At 35.3% G+C, this 25,886-nt stretch overlaps 2 protein-coding genes across 3 annotated transcripts in view; both read left to right on the forward strand.

Moving 5' to 3' along the window:
- Positions 1 to 14,161, forward strand: part of LOC108914090 (protein bark beetle) — a 29,215-nt gene extending 15,054 nt beyond the window's left edge. Inside the window, exons 3-13 of one of the 2 annotated variants that reach the window (XM_018719797.2) lie at positions 409 to 4,379; positions 4,893 to 5,892; positions 6,300 to 7,480; positions 7,868 to 8,079; positions 8,138 to 8,493; positions 8,551 to 8,676; positions 8,943 to 8,957; positions 9,947 to 10,205; positions 10,300 to 10,507; positions 10,562 to 10,815; positions 11,402 to 14,161. In XM_018719797.2, the coding sequence (XP_018575313.1) occupies positions 409 to 4,379; positions 4,893 to 5,892; positions 6,300 to 7,480; positions 7,868 to 8,079; positions 8,138 to 8,493; positions 8,551 to 8,676; positions 8,943 to 8,957; positions 9,947 to 10,205; positions 10,300 to 10,507; positions 10,562 to 10,815; positions 11,402 to 12,217 (8,398 nt within the window). In that variant the 3' untranslated portion in view covers positions 12,218 to 14,161. The remainder of the gene's footprint in view (positions 1 to 408; positions 4,380 to 4,892; positions 5,893 to 6,299; positions 7,481 to 7,867; positions 8,080 to 8,137; positions 8,494 to 8,550; positions 8,677 to 8,942; positions 8,958 to 9,946; positions 10,206 to 10,299; positions 10,508 to 10,561; positions 10,816 to 11,401) is intronic. The other variant, XM_018719798.2, reaches the window with a different exon arrangement.
- A 3,235-nt stretch (positions 14,162 to 17,396) lies between these two features.
- LOC108914091 overlaps positions 17,397 to 25,886 on the forward strand; it is a 47,734-nt gene continuing 39,244 nt past the window's right edge. Inside the window, exons 1-2 of the mRNA XM_018719799.1 lie at positions 17,397 to 17,682; positions 18,036 to 18,105. Coding sequence (XP_018575315.1) covers positions 17,617 to 17,682; positions 18,036 to 18,105 — 136 coding nt within the window. The 5' untranslated portion in view covers positions 17,397 to 17,616. The remainder of the gene's footprint in view (positions 17,683 to 18,035; positions 18,106 to 25,886) is intronic.

Raw genomic sequence — 25,886 nt, forward strand, 5'->3', positions numbered from 1 at the left:
TTCACTTAATTTAAATAAAAATACAAATATTTTACATATAGATTCATTTACTAAAAAAAAATTAACGAATAAAACAACAACAGGCAAGTACCACTGAAACTTAATACATTCATTTATATAAAAACAAAAAGGGAATTCACTGAGTCAAATGGAAATTAAGAGATTCACTGGTAGATTTTAATCGTTGCCAATAGTCTGGAAAAAGAAAATAAATAAAATAATAAATTTAGGACTAATGGGATATTTTTTATTATATTTTATTTTAAATTAAGTTGATTTAAATGTACTGATAAATTATTTTGTTTTTAAAGAACAATTATTACCGTCACCGTCCTCTAAAAGGTCAAAGGACTGTTAACAACCCTATCAGCACATATACATAGAATAAATTGTATTTTTCTGTTTCAGCTGGACCAGCTTCGATATGGAAACAGCCTGCCGTCAGCTGGGCTTCCAAGGCGGCACCTTCTACGGCTGGTTCAACAGACAGATGCCTTTGAAGTCCCGTCTGCTCTACGAACAACCTATGTGCTCGGGAACAGAAAGCTCTCTCTTTGACTGTCAGTGGAGCACCAGGCAGCTGGGCTCTGGAGTCTGCGACTACCACCCGGACCTTGCCATCGAATGTCTGCCGAGACACGACAAGCCCTTGCCTTACTGGAGAGGTATCCGCTTCGAAAGAGCTAATCACGAGAAGGTGTTAAGTCTGCAGAATACTCTCTACATTCCAAGAAGTTTATCTTCCCTATACTACGTTAATATTTACCATGCTGGTGCAGGGAGAGACCAAAACACCACAAGTGCCTTACACATTGAAGGTGTTCCTCCAAATATGGAATATTTAGAAATCGTTAACTCAGCATACAACGGTATGAATATCACCAATCCTGAAGCACCGATTAACATCAACAACTGTACGATCAGAAACAATAGAGGTTATGGAGTCTTTATTAATTCCAGCTACGGTTCGGCCGAGATTTTCGGCTGTGTGATAAACGAAAATGGCGCAGACGGTATAAGATATGTCCACGCAGAGGAGAGACCGGATGAAAGACCTGACAGGCTTGGTTACAGCGATTTCTGCCAGCTGGCCGTGGCTTCTGGTCAAACCTATCCTGTGCAGATATTCGCAGAACAATCGATATTTCAAACGAGAGACCAAGAATGCAGTAAAGTGTTCACTACTAACATCGGCCACGTTTTAACGCTGCATTTCATCAGAGCCGCAACTGAAAGAAATGACAGTGCGTCCATAGAAATTTACGAAGGTTCGAACTTGAATAACAGACTCATCACTAAATTTTCCATAAGAAACAACACAAGACCTCAGTCGTTAACCAGCAATGGCAACCAAATGTTTATAATGTTCCGAGCTAGCGCAGGAACGGAGATGGTAATTTTTATGAGGATAATGTCGGGTCTGAGAAAATCCTTCGACGTTAACGTTAGTAATTCTGATGTATCAGAAAATGTTGGAAGAGGAATTTCGGTGGACAATTTACGATCGCAGATACATGTCTACAAGAGCTCCGTCTCCAAAAACGAGCATGTAGCAGGGGTCCATGTTACCAGCGGTGTCGGCGACGTTAATATCACGGAAAGTAGGGTATCATTCAACGAAGGTGATGGAATCAACGTTACGTACACCGGAGGCAGTAGAAATATCTCCAGATCTTCCATCAGCTCCAACAAAGGCTATGGAATAGCCATCTGGCTAAACGACACGATAGAAACGGAATATATTTTTGTTAACCAAACGACAGTCGTACAGTATTCGGAAATTTACAAAAACCTTGACATCGGCGTGTTGCATGGGAACTACTGCAGTGATGCCTTGTTTAATATCACCGGGAACTCTTTCACGAACTCCGTGAACGATGCACTGGAAATACTCTCGTGTTGGAAAGAAACGAACACCCCGACTAAATTACAAATCGGCCATAACAGATTTATAGGTAATGAAAGGATATCATTGAAAATATTCCCCGCAGTGAACCTAGAGGCTAACATAGAATATAACCACTTCCGACAAGGTTCATTCGGCGGTTTGCTAATCAAAAATAAACCTTTGGAGGAGTTTAACGTCCTCCAAAGTAACATTCTGATTCAACAGAATTATTTCATGAACAATACGGGCACTTACGTCGTCAACTTGGCACTTTCGCCATACTCTCAGAAACAGTACCTGCTCTTCACTAGAAATTTCGTCAAAAACAACAAAATCACCGAACCGTTCCTTTTAGAAGATGGCACAGCTTCTAATTTAGTACCCAGAAGTAGAGTGGCTGCACCCATTGTTGTCGGATCGAACAACGTTGAAGTGTATAGAAATATTATAGAAAATCCAGATTCGAAGTATGAAATCGGAAGTCACTTGGAAGACCAGAGCAAACTCATCAATTGTACTTACAACTGGCTGGGTTTCGGCAACGATGAATACATTTTTCCGAGGATTTTCCATCGGAATGACAGATACAACCTAGCAAAAGTAACTTTCATCCCGTTCCTTCTACACAATTCCAATCCTCTCACCACTAGGATCAACATAAACCAGCTGTACGTGCCCAAGTTCGCCGCGACTAACTCGGATAAAGTTGGAGGTGAAATCGAGGGGGAAGAGATTATTACGAAGGGGGAATATTTGGTAATGCGAGACATCAGCATCCGACCTGGCGGGAAACTTACAATAGAACCAGGCGTAACCCTATGGTTCCCCCCTTCCATTGGCATGATGATAGGGGGGAGACTAGACGCACATGGCATAGAACCCGACAGCATTCGTTTCACTCTAAAGGAAGAGTTGTTGCATTCTCCGGACAACACCACTCAGGAATCAGAAACTGAAAAATACAATTCGGATATCGAATTAGTTCAAGCAGAACCCATGGTGCCCATAAGACTGCTCGGAGGTAACACCGAAACAGAAGGAAGGCTGCAAGTGAAAATCAACAATGAATGGGGCACAGTTTGTAACTATGGATGGACGATAAAGAATGCTGCTCTAGTTTGCCAACAGTTGGGCTATGTTCTCAACCCAGATGATTGGAATCTGGAGAGGAGCGAGGTACCAGCAGCCGGTACAACAGAAAAAGTCATTCGTTCTAACGTCCAGTGCGACGATCATGATCTCGACATAACGCGTTGCAAAGCTGAAAGTGTTACCGACTTTGAAAACTCGTGCAATCACGATAATGATGTTGGCGTGAGATGTTACAAGACATCTTGGGCTGGTGTGAGGTTCAGTTCTTTAGCGGAACGAACGGACGTCCAGTTTCTAACCATAGAACAATCCGGTTTGCTCGATTACGCGACTAGCTCCTTTAAACCCGCCTTACAACTAGATTTTGCGAGACAGAACTTTGAGAATATCAAAGTGACAGGGAATTTCCATCACGGACTTGGTATTATGTACTCAGACATATTCTCCGAGTCTGTAAATATAATAAAGAATTCCGAATTCTCAAATAATAAAGGAGCGGGTATCCACCTCAAACAATTAGGTTTGAACTTGTACAACAACAAAATCGAAAACAATTTCATTGGTATCGAACACAACCCGATTCTGTCCGGACTGCAACAAAGAGAACTAGCTGGGTGGTTCATCAAAAACGAAGAGGACTCTCGTTACGAACCGTTCTTAATCCCGCACAGCTCAGATCAGAATGGTATAGACCTTCAAAGAGGGGAAATAAGATACCTTGTGACCTCCAAGGTTACTGGTGACAGTATTTCACGATCATACAGAATTCGATGCGATCCAGGTTGGGTACTCGGCATCCAACTAATAAATCCCATAGAAAATAGGAGTACCGAGAGCATAGTTATTGTCGATGCACCCACATACCACAACAATGCACAGATTTGGATTCTGAAGAGAGATCTGACAGTTTTTCCTACGACATCCAACAGCCACGGTGTAATCTTGGACTACGTAAGTGGTTCCAATGCCTTCGGAGGTGCTGCTTTAGTAATAACACCTGTGAAAGCGTCTGTGCAGAATATCCCCAACAGAATAGTTAAGGGGCCAGTTCCAACATTAAGTGCGGTCCGAACTACTATAAGAAATAACATGTTTGGCATGCACGCTTCGTATTATAACCGTTACTTAGACGAACTAGGCAATCACTTCTTGAGGAAAGCTAACGAGACTTTCAAATTTGTTAGTTGTGAGATTTCTTATAATTTGCACGAGGCAGTGTTTGTGCATTCGCCTTTTTGGGACTTGCATAGAAGCAATCTGTCAGAAATCACCATAATGGTGAACAAGACCACGATCGCCAATAACGGTAAAGGTTTCTACCAGTTCTCCAGGGATATGAGGGCTTCGAATAATTTGTTCCACTACATCCTTCAGGATAACACCATTGAGAATAACAAAGGTAAGTGGATTTGTCACTTTCCTCATTTTCTCCCTGATATTATTATGTCTTGATTTACATCTGCAAGAGTTACGCCAATACAAGGCTTTTTCCGTAATGAAAATATGCAATTTTAAATGTAATAATAAAATAATATAACAGACAAATTTCATCCATAACTTTCTCATGACTCACACAAGAACAACAGTGAATGAATTATTTGCCTTCCTTGTAGATTTAACAGTTTGCCTATGAAAAAGTGCTGTCTCTAGGTTGCTTGTTTTTGCTAAGCGTTTATCGTCCAAAAAAGACTTGTTTTTCGATTTTCACATCCATACCTCATTGCATTGTGTACCATTAATTTTACAATTTGTTTGAACTTTTACACTTAATGCGCACTGAGAATATTTCCATCCTTTATTATTTGAGTTGACGGTACAAATCGAGAAACCTGGTGTACACTGAGTGCAAAAGTGCAAATAAGTTGAAAACGTCAAGTTTCCAATTTTAATTTATGGAATGTTTCACTTCCAGCCGGTGGTTTTGATATAGCCCTTCCATATGTTTGGCAGTACAACGAAAACTTTACACATTCGGTATTCATTGACAACACCACCTGGGTGAACAACAGAAACTTTGATTTCACCGTTGATGGTCATTTTGCCCTCATCAACATCACCAACACAGTATTCAAAGAAAATAAGTGCAAAACGGGATTGTTAGCTATCAAGGGAATGGAAAAGAAAATGTTGATTACGAATAATGTGTTTATGAATAACAACGGCGAATATGTCATCGAGTTTAGCTTGAACAGCCAATCTGAAATCATAGGAGATGTACCTGCCATATTTGCTCGAAACGAACTCAAGAATAACAATTTCATCATGACGGGGCGAGGAATAGGGGTTCTGCAAAAAAACAAAAATCCAACATGTGTTATTGGTTTTAGAGGAATACAAAAAGTAAACGTGAACAGAAACCTATTTTCCGACAACACTTTAGATTATTTACTGTTGGCTGGCATCAAAACGGCGAAGATTGACAATTTCTTGAACGCTACAGAAAACTGGTGGGGGTCTAACAATGAAAGCAAAATTCGAGCGAAAATCTTTGATTTCGACGATTGGAACGATCACGCCATTGCAGACTTTAGGCCGTACTTGTTAGAAAATCATTTCGAATCTGAACTCTCAACATCGTTCGTTCTTAATTCAACAGTGGATTTAGACCATCTAGGAGGTAGAATATACGAAGACCTAACATTGAGCAATAGAGGAAGACCTTACATCATCCAGTCAGATATCACCATCATGCCTAATGTTACTTTAACCATTTATCCTAGTGTAGTTATGGAGTTTGAGCCAAACGTTGGAATATTAGTGCTAGGAACTCTAAATGCAAGAGGATTCAGAGGTAACGAGATCATTATGAGACCTGTAAGGAAATTTGGGAATATCGAAACCAATTCTATAGAAGAGTCAAGCTTGAGAGATAAACGAGAAATTGAGAGTTTTACAGGACAGGAGAGCATCAGGTATGTACATATTGGAGTCCATTATAATCTGCGCAAGTCGGGACTATACTAAGAAAATAAAATCTAAACTTATAAAGAGCTTACTTTAAGGAAGATGTTCAAAGTATTTGAAAATGTAAACCCTATTTTCGAGAATAATTTTCGTATTTAATCTGTCATATTATTAAAAATATATATATAATAAACAATCGCTTATCCAATAATTGAAAAATGAAGCACTTAAACAGTTAGTTTCTACAAAATATATTGGTCAACAATTTATCAAGCTCAATCGATTATCATAATCTTCCCATCCACTGTACATAACAATACAAGGTATTTTAAAAATCTCTTTAATCTTATGTCTAAAAAATGCTTATTTATTTAGCGTTTTCTTCCCGTAAAAAATTAAAAAATGTTCTTTGCAGGTTGTGTAAGACCCAGAGTTGCGTAGAAACTGAAGAGGAACTCCCAAATGAAGGCTTCCTCGAATATTTCAACAGGACCACCCTCCAGTGGATCCCCATGTGCGATACGAGATTTACCGAAAGAAACGCCCAAGTAGTGTGTAGAGAACTAGGCTTCAACCCTTTGAATGCCTATTTCGACTTTGATATCAGAATAGACTTCCACAGCAACTCCTTATCAAGGATCTGGACATGGCCTGAACCTTTACAGTGTAAAGGCACTGAAAACAAATATGAAGACTGTCCCATAAGACTCAATGGCCAGCAATATGGACATCGACACAGATGTGAATGGAACTCCAACTATGTTTTCATACATTGCGGCAAGGGATTTGTAGGGAGAGACAGGTATTGGGGCGGGATAAGGTTTACCGATGCCGAATTTGAGCAACGCTTGTACACACACAGGATTCACGACATTCACACCCATTCTACGATGCAAAGTCAAGAATCGGTATTGGAGTACGTTAGTATAAGTCAGGCAGGTATTCTTCACAATGAGAAGTCGCCGGCTATTCAGAGTATCATAAGAAGTCCGAGGATAAATTATGTCGAAGTGAACCGAAGCGCTTTTCATGGAATAGATTTGATTTCCCCTTCAAACACTATGAATTTGCTAAATAATAACGTCCAAGACTCTTTAGGTGTTGGCATTAATATAGTATCCTTGTCCGGCGAGGGCAGAGAATCGGACGAATCAAGCTTCACGCCTTTGAGAGAACTTAATATTCCCTACAATTTGTTCAGTTTGGTGGATATTTGCGATACTCACAAAGAAATAAGAATAGAGGAACGAGTGCTGGTTTATTACAAATATGACAATCATCCCGTGAACTGCATAAAGATCTTTAGAAGTGCCTACAACATTAAGCCACTTGGAATTAGATTCTTACAGTTTAATTTGTTTAACTCGACCATGTCCTACGTTGGGATACCAGATTTCATTCAGTTGTATGACGGGGATATCTATAATGTTTCTTCCAGAATTATCGATACTGTTACGATGATGTCCGGCAATTCTAAACAGTTATTCAGGTCAACTTATCCAAGCTTGAGCATCAAATTATTTTCGAATGGAGCCTCTTCGGACCATGGATTCATTGCAGAGGTGGTCACTCTTCCGATTTCTGCCATCGGATTCAGTAAGTTTATTATGATTTTTTTTATATTCAATTTTACTATTCTCAAATTTCGATATAAAAAATTTATAAAGAAATTGGCCAAGATACATTAAATTATAGAATATTTTCTTAAATTTAACATATTTGACACGTTGTAATGAGCAAAAATGTACCACAAGCCACAAATATAGTAAATCGTATCAATTTCTGTAACAGTTTATTGAGTAAACACTGGTAAATGTATAACAGAATTTTCAGATGATAAGATCTTTTATTACATGCCGTAACAAGGAAAAACTATCATTAGTATATTGATGCAAACAGAAGAGGGCTCAAACAGGCCCTAGAAACATCTACAACTTTCAGATCTTCCAAAACTTTTAATATGTTCTCTTTATTTTTTCTTAGATCGTGACGTTCAGCACAACATTACCCGAAGCGTGATAAACAATAACCAACAGGGGGCGTTGCTGTATATTTCTGCAGGAGAGGTCAATCCTGTGGTGACTATCGATAACAACCAGTTCAAAAGTAACTGTAAGAAACTATATGGTAACTTCACGAGTTGCAAATCGGCAATCCAAATGGATATACAGAACACACAGTCAATATACTTTAGGGTAAGTTTAGACAAAATTTTCTGATGTGTATCAAATAATTTGCGAATCTTATGTTCAGAGTAACCTAGTGGAACAAAACCAGGGAGGACTATACATCAAAGCTGATTCGAGAGGTTCTGCAACTTCTTTACGAGGGTGGATCCACAATAACTTATTTGTTAACAATTCCAATCTGCCTACTCTATATGTAGAAGGCAGACAGTCCTCCCCTTACCAGGAAGTCACGATTTATAGAAATTACTTCACTAGAAACCAAGCTCAGTACCACAACAATATCGTGTTACGCCAAGTCGTGTCTAACTTCACATATAACTATGTGAAGAGGAATACTGGATTACAAAATTTAGAAGTGTCTGGATTTGACAGGGTTAGGTTGAATATCTATCAAACTACAACACACAACGGATTCTACAAGTAATAAGCAATCATAGAAGGATTCATAGACAATTTAAAATATTTATTTTTTTTTAGTAATTACGCCACATATCGAGACAGCAAATCTACTATTTCAGCAGGTACAGCGGGGCAGCATTATGTCGACAACATATTTTTTGATCCAGATAATGATTACGAGATGATAACGGTGAACAGATCTTTGTAAGTACAATTCTTTATTTATATTTAACACTTACAGCAAATAGTGTAGCAAAAAAAATGTCAAATATACATCCGAGAAAGTAAAATTATAGTTTAATGAAAAATTTGAAGCGATTTATATTTTTTTGTAATAATAATAATGAGTATGAATTTCTAGTTCAAGCACAATATTATATTGTCTTTAAAAAGGTATTTCAACTAGTTTAGACTTTAGTCAGTGGTAGAATGATTTATTAATTTATTTTTTTGTTGCACGATGCATGCAGATTTGAATTCAACAGGTAAGAATATAGAATATAGCTAAACATTGTTGTAATATATTAGTTTGTTTGTTCACGTTGCGGTTTTGGTTAGAATGATGGCATAGCACACTTTATGCTTGGTAGGCCAATATGATGTAACGTTTTTCTACAACTATTTTTGTTTCATTGGGCGACAGTTAATAACTTGTCTTTTGTCATTTTGAATCACGTTTTCTATTTACCACTATGCAGAAAGAACTAATTTTATTAACAATTGTATATCAGTTAAAAAAAGTGTAAATAGTTTCCACTCCGATGTCAAAATAGTAAGCAGTGACCCATTCTAAATACGTGCAATGGGCAGGATGCTCGGAGAATGCTTTTCCATGGGCATATCATTTTAAGAATTCTCAAAATTGTTGTTTCTAAAAATTGACTTTTCCACTAACACCTGCATTCCATTTTTAATTAGATTTGAAAATAACTAAAATGTGACAATAAGGACACTCTCTTACTTGTACGCCTATGACAAGAACTGACATAGTGACACCTTAACCGAAAATTGAGATAAGGCGTTTAAAGAAGTCAAACAATGCACCTTCAGCTGTCTTTCTTATACCACGCGATAAGAAGAGATAGAAATAGATGCTCGTAACAATCACACAGACATATCGGAACGTCATGTGAAATGAACGACAAATTACAGTTTCCATGCAGAGAATACACAAAATTATTTTATGAGATTAAGAAGTAATACAAATTGTGGTTATAGTGTACTATTTTGACACAGGAGTATAACATATTTTGTTTCAACCAATGTCAAAATATACATTGAGAAAACATATTTGGTTGAACATTAAATTTTTTCTAATTCAATAATTGGTAAAACAGAAAAAGATTTCTGCTAAAATATTTTTATTTTACATCACGCTTATTTACCTATGCTTTTGTAAGTTCTTGTATGTCACACTACCACCAACTTCAATTCATGCATTTCATATAATATGAAAAATTATTTTCTTATTTAGCACACTTCAGTTGTGGGACACTAAAATCGATGCAGCGAATAACTATTGGGGTGTCAACACAACCCTTGCCGTTAGGGGGCGAATAAGAGACCAAAGAGACGATCCAAGACTTTTAGAGGTGTCATATGAACCATTTTATATGAACAACAGGTCTATTTTGAATGGAAAATGTCCACCTGGGTGGGATTTAGTCGGCGAGACCTGTTACATATATATCGGGGCTCCAATGACGTTTTGGGAAGCAAAAGCATTTTGCCAAGTAAGCAATCGATATTTTCTCTATATCTATGTTAATAGAACACTACTTTCAATAACATCTTATGGTAATATATTTAAAAATATTTCTGTTACAGGCTGATAATGCTTCCGTGCCATATTTAATAGGAAACATCCACTACTTGCCATTGTTCGACTTTTTGAGGAGACAACATCAATGGTACTTATATTCCGACAAGGTATGGGTCCAGCACATTGATAGAATCAACGAATGTACTATTTTTGTTTATCAAACTGTAGAGGTGGAAGACTGTAATAGACGTAGTCCATTCATTTGCGAAATAGGTATTATACAACAATTTTTTAAGCGTTCTAAGTTACTAATGTATTATTATTCAGACCCAAAGGTATCGATAAAGATTCTACCGTTAGCAGATGACATAGTGACGATTTCTGTGTTAAGCAGTTTGTCGTTGGCGATCTTGCTTATTATTCTAGTCATAGCGTGTTGGTGGACCAAGTCTAAGTACAGAAAAGCACAGAGATTGGAAAGACGGAACAGCATCAGGCAGAGCTTGCACTCTCTAAGGTCCGTCGGGTTGTCGCAAGGTAGCTTTGCCGATCCCGGTTATAGGAGAAAAGCGGCACAGCTGGTAAGTCACAAAAGTAGACAAGTTTTAATTAAATTAAACTATTTATTTGTTGTCAATTTTATCGAATTTGTTTTTAAGTTCATGTTGTAACCGGAAAAGGTTGTTCCTTATGTTATTTTACACCAAAAAGAACTGTTTTTTTGAAATATGACTTGGAATTTAAAAAAATACCACATTTCTCCACCACATTAGTCTAAGTTTCACATCACCTCATAGATTAGGACATTTTGTCACCCGAAGCAAATATTTGCTTACTGCCATAAGAAAAAATATATTTTTAGTACTATTTAAACAAATCTATTATAAAAAAGGTACAAAATATAAAAGATACATTCCAATAGAAAAAATATCAAATTAAATAATATTGTAACAGTAAAATTTAAAAAAGAAATGTTTTATGAAAACTAAAACAGATATTTCAATAAAACGTCAGACAATATACATATCATTTTATTGGCATAACAAAAATCTTCCGACCGACCTTGTATTAAGGTGTATTCTATCTAAAATGGTCCAGAGAACAATCTCCTAAAGTCATGGACATAGAAAACACCCTGTATATTAATTTTTCATTGGTATTTAACAGAGCACCCGCTCAACCGACACCCTGACTAAGAAAATGATAACCAACGGATCCATCGACAGCATGGAGAAGTCCTACACATCTTCCGTCGAAGACAACCAGTCGTATGACGTGTACGAAGCTCACAACCCCAACCCGCCTTCGTTTCCTTATCCTCCGACGATAGAATACCACAAGTCTCCCGCTAGGTTAGAAAACCAATATGCCAAACCAACGAATTTCGACTTGGCTTACAAGAATGAGGGATTCCGAGATAACTCAACGTTTGCTACAAACTCAAGAGCAGACAGCGTTCAGGACAGTTCCAGTGAAGAATCCCCCATAATGCAATCTGAGACCGGAATTTCCTACCCGCCAAGTGAATATTACAACGATGACACCCTACCATTGAACAGCGGCAAATCCGATTCCACTTTAGACCTGAAACGTGCGATCGAGGAAACGAATAAGAAATATGACAGACCGAACAATAATTTCTTACAAGAACTAAGGGGGAGGTTGCCTCAGATAGAGAAACCGCCCACACCGCCAAGAAAACACTCGCCTACCTACTCGGAACAATTAGATAACCTCCATTATACTCCGGATTACAACACCGTGAGTTTAGCACACCCTATAGGGGACCGTCCACACTCGGCGAACGTTTTAGAGACTGATTTCGATGAGATTATACCGCCCAAACCGAAAACAAGAGCAAAAAGTGAGGTGCTGCTGGAAACTAATTTCGATTATACTCCGCCGGAGGGCAGTCCGCAGTTAAATCACCCTATCACGGATGCAAGCAGGAGTCAAAGTCAACCATTAGAAACAGCGATGTAGAAAGTTTAAAGTGTGTTAAACAATAAAATTTGTGATATCGACATTGTAAGTAGAGATAGACTTATATTTTGAAAAGTTTTCTAATTTAATTATACCAAGTGTACCAAAAACAAATTATAGACACTATATTTGTTGAGCCAATGCATTAATTTTATATCGTGTACATAAAAGGACATTTTTTTAATTTGTATTTTGTTTGTGAATTTTTATAAACTGTTTTAAATCACATTCACATACATTCAGAGGGAATAGGGTCACCGCGCTAGTTATCTGATCAACACCGATTCTCGACTAGTTTTTGTAAAACTCGAACAGGGAACAGGAGTACAAAATTATGCAAATGCAATTGTGCAGTGGCGGTTTCTGTATAGAGTCATTTGGTCATTACTAGAAATCAACCAACATTTATATTTTTAATATATTTGTATTTTTATTGTAAAAAGTATACATATTAGTCATGAGGGTCAACTTCTAAATTGCCCCCTCTAGGGAACGTTTTAGAATGAAACATATACGTATAAAGTATGGAAATGAGAGAAAAAAAATTAAGCACCGGGACATTGTCTTTGCACATACAAATCACATACAAATGCTCACAACAGTGCAATATCAATAGTCGGTCGTTGATTTTGCCAAGTCTCTTCCTTATGTGCAGTATCAGTTGCAATGTTTATATTAAGCATTTAATCTTGAGGTACTCAGGTTCTGTGACTTGGCCATATTAATTCCTGGTTTGGTTTCAATTATTTCATGCAAATTGATTTAAAAACTAGAAAAAAGTTGTTCAAGGCATTTTCAATGAAACTAAAATGGAATATCCAGTCATAAACTAATTAAAACAAAACTGAATTAAAAAGCATTTTAAATCAGGGGAATTTTTATAATAGTTGAGTCAGCCGTTTATTAACAATAACCGTGTATTACTTTTCCTAAAGCGTGAAACTTAAGTGTAGAGCAGATAAGCAACTTCAACAGAAAAATCACTTCACATCTAAAAATGATTGTAAAAAAATTTGAAGTAAACTTAGTCAAAAAACAAACGGAAATATTGAACAATAATTTTTAAATAGGTTTGATTTTTATCGTTCATGTCTAATATTTAAACTACATATCGATAATTTTCTTCTTTCAAAATCTGGTAGTTTCTGGCGAGATTTCAAACAACTGATCGAGAATCGGGCAACCAACCTCAAATTTCTCTCGTGTTTATTTAATTTTAATTTGAAACGATAATCTGCAACATGGAATTCAGTTTTCGATCACTTTATTCGAATTCAATTTTCTTCTAGAAATTTGTAACCAGGTGTTCGAAAAATGGACCCTATTTCAACCAGCAGATTTTGTTTTTTATTTATTTAGTAGGCATTTTTTCTAATTTATTGAAATATGTCCTTTCAGTTGTAGAGTGCTTGCTAAAAGCTGAAAACTCTTACCAAATTAATAACAATTACAAAAAACTTTATGACCTTCAATTAAATTTTTTTTTTGTAGTTTTTGTAATATATAAAGTTACTGCACAATTTAAAAAATATTAAATACTTTACAATTTGTAGGTTTGAAATAAAAACGACCTACAAATTGTTAAAACAATTTATGTGATACTAGAATTGTTATACGATTTTTATAATTTTAAGCAAAGCTTAGCCCCAAGTGGATGTTATCACAAACTGTGTTCGTATTTAAGAAATTAAGGAAACTTGACAAAAATTCATTTATTTATTGTAAATATTTCATAATGGATTATGTGACTGTTAGTTAAGATGAGAAATCACCTAATATTTTTTTATACATATATCACTATTTGTCTAACTTGTATTGTAAAGTAAAATTTGAACGTTTAGATCTATTTTCTCTGCTTTCGGAGACTGACCGTTATGCCTTAAAAATTATATATAAAAGTTATGCATTAACTATTTATAGTTTTCAAATTTTGTACATATTAGAAATAAGATCTCATTTGTAAATAAAATGTATTAACAGTACGTCCTTGTATGATTAATGCATTAAAATATGAATCGATAGCATATACAATGGAGACTACACAAGGAGTATGAACTTCATGTAAACAAATATCTTACCAAATTAGAGGGCGCTAGTGTCCCATATACACCAAAATAGTAAAGGGGAGATAAAGAAAGCGGCAGTTTGAATTAAAAATCCGTCATGCCATTTTTGTGATGTGTTAAAAACTTTAAAATAAATAATGAATGCTACTTTAAATTAGATAAATAAATCTATAAATAATGAAAATATGTCGGTGTATAAGGAACACTAGCGACCCTAGCGGTAAAAACGATAAGTACCACTTTTTTCTCCACACACTGTGTACTCTTTTTTCTGTTTTGTGCTATTAGCTGTTATACATACCTGGCACGTTCGTCCAGATTCATGCGGCCTAATTCGCGCGAATTGAACAAAGTTTGTGGGCCCCTTTAAGTCAATGTTTCTATTCATCTTCGAACATACTGGAGGTAGCTGGCAATTGTTTAAATAATCGTAATGATAATCTGAAATGAGAGTAGCTTATTGGCAGAATTAAAATGTTGGCCATTAATTTTGTTCTAGATTTCCGATTCAAACCAAGCGCCATCTATCCTACATATGCAGAACAAGTGCGAGAAATTTTCTGTTAAAACGATTACCACCAGTCATTCAGGTGTAGCACCCCAAGAGAAGATGGCGCTAGTACAGAAATTAAACATCATGTCTATTATCTATTAAAATATATAAAAAGACATGAGTCAATTAACATTTTTGTTTAGTAAGAGAAGGATTTTGCAAATTAACACAACGAATTCGGTAACATATTTGTTGTACAGTTCTGCCTTTGATGGCATAAGTAATTAATCGGCGATATTTTCTTCTGTAAAAATAATGACACGCCAGGAAGTTAAAGATAATATTTGTATTGGCGGTACCTACTTTATTTCTTGTTTGGTTTACACCCTACGTCAACCTAAGTAAATGGAAGGTACATCAAAAGGGGTCGATAGTAATTTAGGGGTTGTTATTCAGGGCACACATATCTCGCCATAAAAAAATAGTAGGTGGCTCCGTGGCATCGTGCCCGTTACGGAATTGAACTGCATAAGAATTTTAAGTATGGAAAAACAGTCTACGAAATCCAGAGGCGTAACATACGAATTTTCAGACGCGTCATATATTGTACGTCCGTTATCGATATTAATCCAAAAGTAACATGATAATAGGAAACAAAGAGAGAATAGAAAGTTTGTCAAGTGGAAATATTTATTTGGTGATTTGATTGACTTATAAACTGTATTTGTAAGGACTTGTACGAAATACTATTTAGGAAACCCATGATAGGTAGGTAGGTGACTACAATTACAAAACACTATAAAACTAGTAGAAAAAAAACATTTTTTAAGAAATAAAAATACGTGTGTAGTATCTATTATTTGGGGCTCGTTTCAATCTAACATAAAACTCAAAAATACCTATGTAACCTCTAATGTAGCACATTTTAGTAACTTTAAATGTTGCAAAAAATTAATTGCATAAATTGCAATTGCAATTTGTACTATTGGTTGAGAATGTTGAGATATAACCTATAAAATGTGTTATATCTTAATTCCCAGTTTATCACTTGAAAATGTTACTCAAAGCCTACTAACATAAAGTACTGCTTTATAACTATGGTAAAAAACGGTCTACTAATTAGGTACGATAAAATTTTTTAACCAATGATATTATAGAAACTAGGTACTCTGTGAACTAAAGCACCTTTCATTATTTCCGTGATATTACATGTGTAATATCTATAGTAAATTAGGTATCAAGAAAAAGTATTTAATTTGATGGCTGAAAGGCTTTGTAAAATATTCTCAAATAATAAAGGATTCTATGATTCTAAGTTTTTCTATTTGTTGGTATCATTATACCTTACATCAAAATGTTAAAAAGGATGTATTAAACATTGAAAAAAACTCTCAAAAACTATTTTTATATCATGTTCCTTAAAATGTCTTGACATTAATACTTAGCAACTGTATTTTATCATCTTTAGAGTTTACAAGATTTTATTATTTTACAATTATCTTCAGTATGTTATTTACCAAATTAAAAAAAAATGTAATTGTGGGTACATATATTTTTTGCAAACTAAATGCAATAGGATCATTTATATAATTCCAAGATGAACTCTGTTGTGCAAAAAATATGGTCGGAAATGCTTTTTTGTGATAACTATTACCATTGTATAAGTAAATTTACTTATACAATGCTATTACGCAATGTAGTCTGAATGTTTAGAAAACGTTTTATAAAATGTAGGTGTTATAAATACTAGTAAAATATTTTTATTACCATATTTTTTAAAATATAAATACTTACATAGATTTATTTATTTTTATTTTTAAAGACTTAAATTACAACTGCAAGAAATATTTCTCCATGTTAGAGCTGTACGATTTCCAAACTTAAAATTTTTTAAATACCTACGTCTCTGTTTATTACAGACTGATGGTGAATATTGTGGATGGTCCTTGAAGATTTCCGCTCATCTGAATTTGTTCGTTGAAATTATATGCTGTGTGTTTGGTACGTCTTGGTGCAAAATCCTGCATATCCGATCCACTCCGAGCGCTGCCGCTTTTTCACTCCGCCCCGTAATCGCAGCACGCCAAAAATACCCCGCGCTGAAGGGGTATTTTTGGCGTGGGAATGGGGAAAAAATCCACTACGTGCGCTTCCTTGAATCACCTTGTAGCCAAAGTTACACTTGTTCGAGGCGACGAGTACTGCGCCATACGGTCACCAACCGGCTCGTTACGTTATGCAACTCTTTAGAGCGAGACGGGAGACGAGTATGTGGGCGAGAATGAATGCATAATAAAGCGATAGGGGCCAATCACAGACCGCTTGGGAATTAGACCTCCTTTGTCATCAATGGGTTATGGCCGAGTCCAACGTGTCGGCAGCGAGGGGATGTGGGGGCTGTCGAGGTAACAACGCCGGCTTTTTGAAGAGTGACGGGATGTCTTGCAAATATCACGCATTTGTTGATGCGAGGGTAATCTCGATTTCTTTCGTTTTTTCGGGGGTGAGACGTAATTACGGTCCAATTGTCGGGAGCTTCCAGCGTCCTCCCCCCGGTAGTAAGAATGGACCCGTCTGTTAACGTAGTGCAGCTGACTCCAGTAGTGGAAGAGCGAGTCCGAGTACGAGTAGTAGTACGCCCGCTGTCGACTAGGAACGACGGAACCGTACCCGGAAAGTAATGACAACCGGCAGGATCTGAATCTGTAGCTTTTCACCGGCTTCGTCGATAATGATATATTGCGGCGGGTTCGCGACGACCGTGATTTTCAGTGGGTAATATCGAACGCGAAAGCTCCAAAGTGGCGTCCAACACGGGACAAAGAATCCGGAAGGAAAATATGCTCAAGTTCCTCACGCATAAGCTGCGGACTCACTCCATAAACGAGGATAATTATGTGGAAAAGGTTAGTATTTAGACACGTAGAGGTTCGTTTTGTAATTTTTTTAACCTCGCTGAAGGTCACCCGTGTGAAAAATGGCTGCGCCTTCGGAAGCCAGAACAAAGGATCGTACGTTCCGGGCACGGTTTTTGCCAGATTCCGGCCATCCGAACCTGTAAAAATCTTCCAATCGCCCTCCCGGGGATTCGTGGTGGTTTTCGAAAAAAAATTCCGCGTATACGTCGAGTAGAGTTAGAGAAAACTATGCTCGCCGGTACAGAATAAATTAACATTTTAATGTCTGCCTTGTAGCAAATATGCTAGGGGGCCACGGTATTTGTTTTTATTAATTATCTGTTTTTTTCTTTGTGGTGCAGGCAGATGAGGATCATGATTCTGGAACTGAGTCCGACGAGGAAATCGACGGCCCGGACTTACCCTCTGCAGGTGAGTCCAGAAATTCACTTTCATCTCGCTTACAGGGCGTTCTCCCTAAGCTCGACAACACTTCAATGCAATCAAACATATCTCAGGCTTCGAGTTTTTTTACACTACAACTATTTCGTAGAAAATAAAGCTAAAATGGAGTTAGTTGAGAAACATTTTGTAGAGATTTAGTAAAAATCTCTCAAAAAAATAGTAGTCGATAAATAGTTTTTCGATATTCGCAAATGCGAATGTAAATATTTCAAGTTGATATTCCCGAATCCGAAAGCGATTACTATTAAGTACTATAATAAGTAACTAAACATTAGAGACTAAAAAATAATCAAGAACTTCTATTAATTAAAAATTGACAGTTGAGAAATAACTACAGGATGTAACTAAGTACATAAAATATTTTAGAAAGAGGTTGCTTAAATCATTTCCTAGAAGAAAAGTTCGTACGAACTATGTGTATGTTGTAAACGACTTTTCGCGATACTTATAGCGTATTAAAGTTAAAAACAAAACATTTATATTTCTTAGATCGAACTTTAGCTGTAATATTGGAGGGCATACCCCAGCGTATTTGATTTCTACTATTTTTTCATTTTATTTGGAAAACAGGCTATTTTCGTGTTAATATTTTTTTAAATTCAAAATAAACTTATCACGTTTAGGTATATAAATATTTTTGTAACAAATATATATTTTCATCTAAAAATAAAATTCGTTTCAAAATAAGTTTTTTTTTATAAATTTGCTTTCTTACGAATATTCCTTTTTTGTTTACATATTCACATTCGCTTTAGCAAATTCTAATAACTAATACTTTGGACAGTCCTAAAAGAGATATTTTTAGGAACAGAAATACTGATTTTTTAATACAAATATTTTCTAATACTTAAAAACAACTGATGAGGTAGGACATATTCATAAACATATGCAGACCGCAATGATAAACGTAAAGTATCAGGAAAGCGGATGTAAACTAGTTTTAAATTAATCACAAGAAATTTAATTAACTTTACTTTTCATATACATACTTAAAAGGTAATTTCTATCAGTACGCTGAAACATTTTGTAACGTGTATAAATTGATTCTAACATCATTCACATAAATCACTTGTAATTACTCCACCAATTTTTGCAATAACTTCAAGAAAGTTTTCATATTGATCAATTACTGTTAAATTGTAAATACATATACTTAATTTCTATTTTGAAAAACTGATAATTTTTAAACTTTTAACCAAGTTTTATGAATGAAATGAAAACAGATTTTCAGTGCAACATATAATTTTGTGTAATATCAACAACACGGTATACGGGTGTAACACAAGGGCGTTTGAAATTGACATTATGGATTCAATTAATATTCAATTACGGCCACACAAAATTTGAGTCCAATATCATTTGTTTAGAAGATATTTTGAGACATAACATTTTTGAACCGTAATGCGCTATATATTAAAAACGAGAGCTTTAAGGGCAAATGTTTAGGTATATGAGAAAGTATTCTTAAAATTTAACCAAAACGAAGTGCTTTTTCAAATTGAATACGTTGTTATGTTACACTCTGTATGTCAGATTTCAGTCTCTTTGAGATTTCTTTAGGTGCAGTTACATAAAAAATGTGTACCTACATGTTCTTTCTTTATTGTAAATTTCATATTTTAGGTTAAGAAGTTATTAGTTTAGAAACGAATACAATTTAGGCGAAATTGCAAAACTTTTGGCCAAGAAATTAAAAAAAAATCGTTAAAATTCCCGAGATGAGACGGATAGAGTGAGAAAGGAGTGAGTTGTGATAGAGATGTTCTACAGAGCACCACGCTGTACCAGCTGCAGTGAATTTAATGACAACGTCTCTCTAAATTATTCAACTATTTATACATTCTAGATTTGTCCAAATCCAGTGAAGATCTCTCAAATATTTTTGTATTACAAATAAACTGAACAAAAATAAATTCCATTTAAATACACTGACTTTGACATTTCAATTTACAACCTGTGCAATTTTGAAAGGTATAACATACATTAAAAATAGTGTTGACTGAGTTATAAATGTTCGAAATCGACTTCCAAAATCCGCTTTACAAATCTCCTGAAGATAATTTGTTTCGAAACCACCATCAATTTTCGTTTCCTTTGGCAAGTGAATCAAACCGTAACTCATCAGTCGCCACCGCCTGCTTCGAAATGTATTTTCATCGTCTACCTCCTGCTCCGGGTGACAAAAATATTTCGTAACTCTTGGATAATGCACATTTATTATGGTCAACATTCGCACACACCAAAAAATAAATTACGTTCAACGTAGATAATTCAAGGTCAGCCGGTATGTAATGCATTTATTATTATTCACCTGGCGGTAGGCTGATACTCGACTACAGTGGATATCTGTTACAAATAATTCGCGGCCTTAGCGCCTAATCGAATATTGTGTACAGTTTTATTATTTCCGTTTCGATATCTTGAGATAAATTTTGGCACGGAAGTTTGGAGCAATCTACAAATAAAGAGCTATCCTAAATTGAGTCATATTTGTTTTTATTATTTGTAAAGCTCGTTAAAATGAACATTTTTCCTACGAAAAAAACAACTTGCTTTATTAATTTCTGTTCTAATCGCGATAAAGATTTTCCCCTAACTCTAGCAAAGCCTCTCATATGCCGGCAATAATAATAATTCTTCCCTTGTGTTAACTGACGTTTTAAAAACTAAGTTTTCCATCTAGCCCCTTAAAAAGAAATCACATTGGTTAAGATCTGGCGACCTAGCTGGCCACGCAACTGGTCCCTCACGACCAACCCACTTACGAGAAATAATGTCTACGAGTTCTCGAGTTCCTGACGTTGAGAGGTACATCTAGAAAACCTGGAAGATGATTTAAAAACTACTAGCTAGTTTCCTCCCGTTAAACGATCTGGCAAAATAAAGGGCCCTATTGACAATAGCTGCTCACACATTGAAAATTTGTTTGTCTTTAACCATGTATTTATCAACTGACCAAACATGAGTATTGTGAAAGTTATTCGTTCGTGATAATGCTGGTAAATCCACACTTCGTCCATAATCAAAATGTTTTGGCAAAGTTTTGATTTGTACCATGTTGCTGTTAGAGTCAGAGCCACCAGCAACTGAACACTGTCGGACTGGTGGCTGTAAGGCATGATGTGGATATAATTGATTTGAACGCAATGTCCAAACTTTTTTTGGCTAAGTTCAACTTGGCGTGCAATTTTTCGACCACTTCGTCAAAAAGATTTATAAATTTCTCCCTTGCAAGTTTTCCGGTACTCTAGATCTTTCCTAATGCCTTTAACAATGTTCCCGGTGGCCACTGCCACAATTACAATTATGGAATACTGTTGCTGACTTATTTTGAAGAAAAATTCTCGTTTTCAGTAGTTCTACATACTGTTAATATGGCTCAATTTAGTATAGAAAAAATTGTGTACCTTTTATTTCATTTCAACAGGAAAATCCTTGTTTATTATGAAAATAATACTTAATATTAAATTCATACCTTGTGGGATGAAAAAAATGTCATATGTGACCGAAGTGGACACGAAAAATTTATAATATCACAATGTATAATCTGCTAAACTACCTACCTAGCTACTTCCACATTACATTATTTTAAAAGTAACTGCTACTTGACAAACATAAGTATTCAAATTATAAGCGTGCTGAAATTTTTTTGGCGCCATACCTATCTTTAATTTTTACCAAAGTATAGACGCAATGTCGAAAAGTGTATGGAATGTGACACAATGTCAATTGTGACAGTAATAACGAAAACTTAAAATGCATTTTATACGCATTGCAACATTTGCTAATGTAAATGACGAAACTGACATGTAAGATTTAGTTTTTGGACAATTAAAATTCTGCTTGTTGCTCAAAAGAAATACCTGTAATGTAGCGGTGACAATTTTGGCCTCGACACGTATTTTGATTTTAGGAAATTAAAAATAGTTTTCAATGTTTCTTAAAAAACGATATTCATTTCTTAATAATGTTTAAATAAATATAGATATATCTTACGTTTCTGGTTCGTTTATCGATGTTATCAACCTATCATGAGATGCCACAGGAACAACTCTCAGGCTTTGTTCTCTTGGTAGATTACCAATTTCAGTCAACGGCGTTATTGCTTGTTAATTTTTCATTAATTAACGTTTTCGTTAATCATAATTAAGTACATCTGAATGAGTTTGCACTAGGCTGAAGCTATTGTTTATTAGCAACTATAATTTCTACATTAGCAGTGTAGTATTTGGGCCTTATTTTATTGAGGGGGCAATTCAGAGCTATTAAGATAGCGGTGGGTTAATTGTGCTGTTATTGTTGTCATAAATTTATATCAACGCGAATCCAAATAATGATGTTTGATAAGGCATACATGACATGGTGTCCCAATATTCTGCGTACAGATTTAACTAACTTATTTCAATCCTAAGTTGCTTCGTTACGTTAGAGGGCACCAAATACGACAAAAAAATATTTTTTCAATTAATTTTGAAACGCCTTGTTATAGTACACCGCTTTTTTCTTATTAAACGTAATTTGTTTACGTGTGGTATAAAATTTTGTCGTCTACGTATTGTTTTTGTGTTTTTTACGATTTTGTTAAAGTTTAAATTAGACTAAAGACAGACTAACAGCACTTGCAATGCTATCCATTGAAAAATCAATTATGCGAGAAATACCAAACATTAATGAAAAAGTAATTGAAAAGATTATTTCGGACAAAAGTAGAATGGACTTTCACTATAAAAAGTAATGTTGAGATGAGCACGTTTTCCCTTATTTCAATAGTACTTAAAATAAAACTACCTTATTATATTCTTTTTCAATACTTTGTACCTAAATTTTTCCGCCCGCCCTGTTATGACAGTCAAGAGCCGCCACTGAGTTTAACCTATCAAAATAATTTTGGTGCATCAAATTCTTGCCTACTCTCCGACTCTCTCACTGCCTCTAATAATTTTAAATATGTGGCGAGGGCAACTGGCCGGTCGACTCTATTAAAATGCGCGCGCCTTGTAATGTACTCAGTGTGTGGGTGTCTAAAAATATACAAGCCTACTTTACTGTTTTATACACAATCACACGCAGAGTTCAGGGCATGCTGCGATCGGGGTTTACGAAGGGTCGTTTGGCCTGGCTCGATTATGATTGCGGCGTGTACGATGTGTCCAGTATTTCCGGTTCGTTGTATAAGACAATAAATTTCCGCGGAGTCTCACTGGAGAAAAGGTTTGCGTAAGACGCGATGCATCTGCAGCTTCTTGCTGGCATTCGCCGTAGATTAACACGATATTATTCATTGCTATCAGATATATAACCTTATCTAATTAGGTACGTTATAACACTGTTTCAATCACTACCACAACAACATTAGGCTTAGTTTCCAAACACCACGAACTTTTGTACATCAAGTTGGAGATTTTGATAATTTTTTTCTCGGAAATGGTTGAGTTTAGGACCCATGTCATATAAGTTTTTTTTTGCTTATTTTGATGTATTATATCGTCTGTTAAAATTAAGGAAGTCAAACTTCTAACACCCTGTATATTCCAAAATGTTATTTTTTCCATCGTGTCCAATGTATGCAGTATATGTGTCACAAAGTTATTTAATCAATCGGGTATATCGCAAGGTTCTATAGTTGGTCTTGTATATTCTCTTTTGCGCTTTTTTATTAACGATATCGCCCAAGATTTTAGTGTTGTGTATGCTGAACAGAATACTAAAAAAATCTTATTCTATTTTTTACTCTTTTTTATTAAAGATGTCGCCCGAGATTTTAGTGGCACCTATGAACAAAATAAAAATAATAATAAAATGAACCCCTCTACTAAATGGAACAACTGAGCTAATATGAAGAAACAAAAAATCAACGAATTGCTATTTATTCTAGCAGTCGACCGGGGTCAAGAGTTATTTTTTAGTTTTGACCTCAGTTTTGACTAACCAAAAATTGTACACTGAAAAAAGCAGATAAATACAAGATACACCTCACTATTTCTCCCACTTCAAAAAGTTTTCCTCTTTTAAACTGATAATGAATTTCCATCTTTAATTATTTTTGACAATTTAATTTTGTTTGTTTTTGCCTGTTTCCATATCTAGGTATATCATATGGTAGTTATTCTATTATTAATTATTTTAACTTTTAGTCAACAAGGACCGAGGTTCACAGAGAAAAAACCGTTTTTCCAAGCGCAAATTTCTAAACTTTTCGTTTCTTAACATAATCTTTGTGCTCGTCTATTTTAATACTTAAGAGATCGTGAGGTCTCTCCAATATAATGTTTATTGCTTTCACAATGTACACTGAATGCAATTTTTTAAATTTTGGATGTCATTATCTGCTGGACGTCTGCTCAAATGAAAAATTTGTTACCTAGGTATTCTTCTTAATTTCATTCATATCATTTATTGTGAATGTAATTTCCATTTTTTGTTTAACATAATTTGTTTTACTTTCGATATTCTTAAAACATTTCATCCTTCTTTGTGAACTTGGATCCTTATTGGCTGCAACTAAGTGCAACTACTGAAAGATGAAATAATAATAGAAAAAACATATGATCTGGATTCTGGAAACACCAAAAACAAACATAATTAAACATCAAAAACAATTAAAAACGAACAATCGTTATCAGTGAACAAAATCAAACAAACTGATATATCGTATTTTGTATTTGTCTATTTTTTTAGTGAGATTTTTGGTCCGGCAAAACTATTTTCATAAAATATAATCATTGACTGTTCATTTTGGCGTAAGGGTTTATTTCATTTAGTTTTTGAATTGCGACCACTTGTGGTAAAATACTCAAAATTGAAGAATAATTACAAAAAGTATGCCACAAATAATATCTAAAATTTGATCAATACATACTTCTACGTAAAATTTTTCATAAATGTAGAAATTTTTACTCCTTCGCTAATGTTAATATAACAATATTTTGGAAAAATTTTTGTTTTTTTAATCGCTAGAATAACCTAAAAATAAATAACTATAATAGTTTTGTTAGACCCAAATCAGAACATATCTCCGTAATTGGATGCCAAATTATAAATGTTATATAAAATCCGTAGAGAAGGTTCCTATAGAGATGCTTCATATTGCTAGAGCTAGAGAGTTTTCACAAGATCTATTGTTGAATAGATTTAAGACGAGCAGTCTTATTAAACGGAGAATTATGAATTCTGTAATATTCATGTAGTCTTGTTAACAACAGTATTGAATGCATTATGTTCACCTCACCTAGTAGCTAGGTACATCTTAGATCCTAGATTTAATAATTTGTTTTTTGTCTTGTATTCTCGCACAAACATTTTGCAGTCGTCTCCTTTACTACATACTGCAGACGTAAAGCGTACTCTCATAAACTAATGATAATATTGGATTCCACTGAAAAGTTAGCAGGAAAGGCCTTCGTCTTTGGTTCTTCCTGGCAGCAATTCGGAGGCGTGCAATCCGGCTACACTTTAAAAAGTGCAATTTTAGAAACCAAGTTGCAAGTACACAAAAACTGGTTCTAAGACTATTAGAGACCTGTTTGGTGGCCTGTCGATAGTGTAGACGTGACAACAGTTAGATACCATGCCACTTTTTCACCTCGAATTCCTCACTAAGTCGTTTCCACTTTTTAGGTGATAATAACTTGGCAGGCCTGCTCGTGAACGCATAAATAAATAAATTAGAAATTTGCAGGTGAATATTTAAATCTTATCCAGTCGGGGTTTGCGACAGATTTGCGTTCTGTAATAATTTATTCCGTTCC

This window comes from Anoplophora glabripennis, unplaced genomic scaffold (assembly GCF_000390285.2).
Source record: "Anoplophora glabripennis isolate ALB-LARVAE unplaced genomic scaffold, Agla_2.0 scaffold622, whole genome shotgun sequence".
Taxonomy (NCBI): domain Eukaryota; kingdom Metazoa; phylum Arthropoda; class Insecta; order Coleoptera; family Cerambycidae; genus Anoplophora; species Anoplophora glabripennis.